The sequence below is a fragment of the Corvus brachyrhynchos genome, unplaced genomic scaffold (assembly GCF_000691975.1).
Source record: "Corvus brachyrhynchos isolate BGI_N302 unplaced genomic scaffold, ASM69197v1 scaffold30, whole genome shotgun sequence".
Lineage (NCBI taxonomy): Eukaryota > Metazoa > Chordata > Aves > Passeriformes > Corvidae > Corvus > Corvus brachyrhynchos.
The window spans coordinates 961,416-967,131 of record NW_008235742.1 but is presented as its reverse complement, the minus strand read 5'-3'; the positions used below and the strand labels follow the sequence as shown (position 1 = coordinate 967,131).

Genomic DNA, 5,716 nt, shown 5'->3' with positions numbered 1-5,716 from the left:
CGGGCTGCCGGCGGCGCGGGGGGCGCAGGGCTGTGCCCCCCCCGGCTGCCCCCTGAGCCCGTCCCCGTCCCCGTCCCCGTCCCACAGAAAGCGGCCCTGGAGGGCACCCTGGCCGACACCGAAGCGCGCTACGGCACCCAGCTGGCCCAGCTGCAGATGCTGATCACCAGCGTGGAGGAGCAGCTGGCCGAGCTGCGCTGCGACATGGAGCGCCAGAACCACGAGTACAGAACCAGGAGTACAAAATGCTCATGGACATCAAGAGTCGCCTGGAGCAGGAGATCGCCACGTACCGCCGGCTCCTGGAGGGCGAGGACGCCCAGTGCGTGAGGGGCTTTGCTGGGCGGGTGGGTGGGAGGAGACGGGTCATAGCAAAGAAATCAGAAAATGAGCCACCGGCATCCCCTAGAGGGTTCTCTCAGCCCGTTCCCTGACCCATTGCATGCAACAGGGTCTCCATTTCCAGTCTCACCAGTCCACAACAGCCCAGTGGTTACAATGGCCCTGCAGCACCGCTGGCTTCCACCTCCAGTCTTCCCATGTCTGTGTGATCCTGGGCAGGGAGCAGTTGCTGCTTGTTGCAGCTGGGATGGGTGCTGCACTGGTGTCTGAATCCCTGTGTCACACATCCATTTGTACCAGTTTTTTCCTTCAGTTGTGACACTGGCAGTTTCCAGAAGCATTTTAGTCGTGTATTGGTACAAGAAATAAAGGCAGGGTTTAAACAATGATTTTGTCTAGGAGATTACTCACTCTTTTCCTGTTTGTCACCACCTTTTCTCTGTTCTCCTCCCATAGCATGTCTTCCCACTACATCTCGCAGCCTGTGAAAGAAGGTAAGAACAGGTCTTGGCTGAAGCTCTGATCATACACAGCTCTCATACCCTCACCCACCTTCTTAGCTCAGACTCCTTTTACTTTTCTACTAAAGTTACTATTTTGTTATATTTCCCAAAAGTGAATTGATATAAGCCATTTTTACAATATACCAAAACACATGTCAGAAATTATCTGAGCAGACTGAATCTGTACAATTTAGCAGGGGGAATGTGGTGCTATATTGGGTTTCTGAGGTGGTGGTTGTAGTAATAAATCTTCAAGACAAAGATCTTTAGCACACTTCCTCCTTGCTGTCATGGAAATAATGGTTCCTTCTTTCCCCATTGCAGGACCAGTAACCACCCGCCAGATCCGCACGATCTTCGAGGAAGTCCAGGATGGGAAGGTGATCTCCTCCCGGGAGCAGATCACACAGGCTGCCCACTGAGGCACTGCCTGTTCTGCTGCAAACCTCACCCAGCACAGCAAAGCAGATCCCAGCTGATGTGCTCCTGCTGTATGGATCATAAAAAGCACCTTCTCCCACTATCACCCCCTGCCGTACCCTCTCTCACCCTTCTGTCAGCTCTGTGCTGCACACAGAAATCAAATAAAGCTTGTCTCTGCAGTCCTGCAAACCAAGGTCTGGTCTCAATGCTCTCAGGCTGTCCCACTCCTGCAGCTGTGGGACAAAGCTTCTCCCTCAAAGGAGCAACATTCTCCATCCTTGGTACCTCGATGGTGGGGCCTGCACGCCCACACCTCTGTAACTCCTGAGACCTGGCAGCTTCAGGGGAGAGAGTGTGGGGGGGAGTCTAGAAAGGAACTGATCCCACAGATGATGGGAGGTGAAACCTGTGAGAATCCCTGTGTTTCACAGGTCAGACAAAGTGCTGCTCTCCTGCTGCAATGCCCAGTGACAGCAGCACTGAAGCTTTAACCCAGCGAGGCCAAGCAAGTCAACAAAGCCCAAGTGATGCAGACAGGACCCTGCAAATGCCACCCCCCAGCTCTGAGCTCTGCCCCAGAAGCTGCCCCCCACTCTGGATCCCAAACTTTGGGGTCAAATGGTCTGAAGCTGCAGGCAGGGCAGGGATCCACTGGCTGCTTTTCCTCCAGACAGGAAAAATCAGCTCAGTTTTGTTCCTGCTTCCAAAGGCACCACCGAAGGGTGAGGAAAACAGTGATGGGAAGAGGAGGGTATGGTCTGTGCAAGCAAAAGGATTAAAATTCTTCTGGGAGTTCTTGTGGCACTCCCCGGCTGCCGGTGGCTGCTCCTGACACAGCAGTTCCCACTGCCGTCAGCTGGCCCTGCGTTCCTGGAAAGCCAGTTCAGACACATTCTTGGCTGCATTCTGACACATTTATTACTTCATAAATCCAACTTCTAAATCAATGAGGTGAATCAGAGCAACGCGACTAAGTGAGAGCGAGAGCAGAGCTGGCCACACGGCTTTATGACCCTTCTCCAGAAAATCCGTCTGGAATTCAGGAGAAGATAAGAGAGAATTGTTTATTTTCCCCCAAACATTGGAATGATGCCTGCAGTGCATCATCTGGCCCGCAGCCAGGTTGGCAGGGCTCCACGCTTTCGAGGCCCCCCATGCCCCTGCCCTGCAGCTCTGCCCAGCGCCATGGGCTGTGTCCCCCCTGCCCCCTCAGAGCAGACCCCCGTGACCCTCATGGGGCATTGGCTGCCCCGAGCACCCCCAGCATCCACCGACCGGAGGAGACACGGTTCGGGTTTGAGGTTTAATGCTAACGATCAGTGAGCTCATCAGTGGGGTCGGGAAAAAGGCTGCTGCACGTTCCCATGGAGCATCATGGATGATCCACGGGGCAGTAGCGGCACAATTCCCAACCTGAGGCACTCCCAGCCCCAGCACCTCCGCCGTCCTGCAGACTGTGCTCCCTCTGTTCCCACAGCCTTGAGGAAGGAGCCCAGAGCAACTCGGGGACTCTCCCTGGGGGAATTCATGTCCCAGGGCTGGATAAAGGCAGGGTTGAAACACTCAAGCTCAGACGCCTGAGAAGGGTCGGGACAGACACAGCTTGCACGACCACACCCCTTTCCAGGTCACCTTTTAGGGACCCCGCTGTCCCCATGGGTGGTGCAGGGAGCACCGACAGCTCCTGCAGCTCCTCCGAGGCCCCTGCCATGGCTGTGCCCCTCTGGCTGTTGCCCTTGCAACACCCAGCACAGGGATTCACCCTTGCTGTATATTTTCCTCCTGTAAAAGTCTGGGCACACCTGTGTTCCTATAGAAACAACAAATAACACTTTGCTAATGAAATCCCCTGTTTTAATTACTCCTGCTACTGCACAGTGTGAGAGAGGTGTGGAAAATAGATGTCAATTTTCTCCTGCCTCGAGCATTAATAATTAGCCCTGACCTTAGGAAACCCGCTGAGGAGGGAGCTGCAGGGGTGGCTCACGCTGACAGGCAGGGGCAGCTTGAGGCAGGTCTCAGAAAGTGGGAATTTAGTCCAGAAACATGGTTTGACTGCTCAGGCAACACTGAGTTCCTCTGACAGAAAAGACCACTTTAGAAAAAGACATTAACGTGTGGTTTTCAGCTCATTTTAGGGAACTTTTCTATGATTCCAGGGCAAACTTTATAAACATAAAAAAAGAGGCATAAATAAAAGTGGTTTTATCCAGGTAGTATCTGTGTCTGCTGATATGCCATTTTGGAGCCAGAGCTTCACCTCCATTTTCCCCCGAAGTAAGACCGAATTGTAGGTTTAAACACCATTGTGCTACCATGAAGCTACTGTTATGCTGTAGAACTGGAATTCCGATTTTGAAATATATTAAAAATGGGCTCACAGCGTGCACGTGCTCAAGAACAGAGGCAGGATCTGGTTTAATACTCAGCCTTTTACTTCAAAGAGTGTGATAGAAACAACATGCAGTCCTTGTGGTTGTGTTCAATGGGAGGTCATGGAAATAACATTCTTGAGTGGTTAATGTAGTTTTAAGTCTTAATTAACGCTGATGGTTTTAATTGCTGCCCTGTGGCATTACCAAAGTATCACAGATATTTTGGGCAATGTGTATTTTTATGCACAGCAGTTCAGTGGCAAACAAAAGATGAAAGAAAAGGCAATTCCCCACACAGGAAGAACCTGTGTGACACATATAGTGCTGGGTGACCGTGTGACAGTGTGACACCCCGCACCACTGAGGGGCTTTGCTCAGGGCAAGGCTGAGCATTTGGACTCACCCAGGGGCTCTGTACCGGTTTTCATTCTGACATTCCCCTTTCCCCACATCACCATTGCAATCAGAGAGGACAAACCACAGCATTGCCTGGGCAAAGGTGAGGAAATGAAGATGGGGACGAAGCACATTCCTGGGAGTTACACGTCCTTGCCGCCCCCGCGCTGCTGCACCTTTTCCATCTGCACCTGGGGAGGGTGAGCAGCGAGTGGGCGTCCCCTGGCCCCGTGCCTGGCGCTCACACGACATGAACATGCTGACTCCAAGAGACAGAAAAGGCCAGAGCCTACACAGAGGAGACTCTGATCCTCCAGATCTCCAAGTTGCATGGACTTGTCTCCATTTACCAGTGGCAAATAGGAAGATAGGGAACTGCTTCTCCATAGCAGCCAACTCCTGATACTCCAAGGACACATCCCACTCCTGTACCGTCTCCAGCTTTCTGCAGATGGAGGGGAGGGAGTTGTGCCCTATGAGCTCCTCAGCAATGTACCTTTGTTCTTCCTTCCATACCCTCTTTCCCCTCCTTTGGCAAATGATCTAAGGAAGAACTTGGCTGTTGGGAAGGGGCTGTTGGGGCCTGTCTGCAGAGACGGCCCAACAATCCACTGTGTGCACACATGAGCAATCCCTTCTCCTCCACACCCCGCACGATGAGCCAGGGACACTTGGATTGGTGGGTTCTGCCTGTGGGTCAGCACGGAGAGGCGACAGCAGGGCCTGACCACACCACTGCGCTCCGTTCTGGAGCCTTTACACTCACCAGAGAAAATCGCTGTCTCTTGTAAAGCTCCATTTATATAGGAGCCTTAAACTCCAAACTCACAGTGAAGCTGTCCTGCCTGGTCACAACAGACAGAATTGTCCATCTGTGCTACTGTCAGCTTTGTGCTCCTGTTCACAGGGCTTACACACCAGCAGCTTTTTCCTTATGTCCTTCATCTACTTTATGCTATCCCACATTTTTCCTGGACATCTCATAATTTCTAGCTAGCAGCCATACCCTGTCCTTTTAGGATGGTTTGCTAGCGTTTGTTCACAAAGAACACAAACCATCCTATTGCCTTTCCACAGTCCCCTACTCTTGGGTGGTCTCTGAAGTGAAGACTCCAGTGAGCCCTGGAGCACGAATTCCCTTTTCATTGCTTTTTCACTACTGATCATCCCTCTCCCTGCAGATAAAAGAGCAGACTTGCATTTCCAGGACTGGGAGCCAAGTTCCTTCCAGCACCATTGTACTCACGGGGCTGTGGAGGTGCATTCAGGGCCTCACACCGCGGCTGCTGTCCCTGCAGGTGTGTGTGTGCAGCCCAAGCAGGGACAGGAATCTGTAGCTGGGACAAAAAGCCACAGTAAAAGAGATGCTGAGCTACTCTCTCAAATGCTGCCTGTACTGCTCTGTTACAAAGCTCACAGTGCAGAGGGAATTAAATCATAGCCCTGAGCAAGGAGCCTCCTCCTTTTAATCACACCTGACAATTTACTTGGAAACGGAAGAAGCATAAAGACTCCTTTGTAAGAGAAAAAGCTTCTAGTGGAATATGACAAAAAGCATGAATAGAACAAAGGCAAAAATGACGATTCTGGAAGTTGGCTCAGGTTTTATGAGTGATGAAAATCGCCGGGAATGCAACAAAAAAAACCCCGTGTGGCAACGCCTCCTGGCCGGGCTAT

At 51.9% G+C, this 5,716-nt stretch overlaps 1 protein-coding gene across 1 annotated transcript in view; it reads left to right on the top strand.

Moving 5' to 3' along the window:
* LOC103624237 (keratin, type I cytoskeletal 14-like) overlaps positions 1–1,457 on the top strand; it is a 4,427-nt gene extending 2,970 nt beyond the window's left edge. The window contains 4 exon segments of the mRNA XM_017738624.1: positions 16–243; positions 246–322; positions 799–836; positions 1,170–1,457. Coding sequence (XP_017594113.1) covers positions 16–243; positions 246–322; positions 799–836; positions 1,170–1,267 — 441 coding nt within the window. The 3' untranslated portion in view covers positions 1,268–1,457.
* The last annotated feature ends 4,259 nt before the right edge of the window (positions 1,458–5,716 follow it).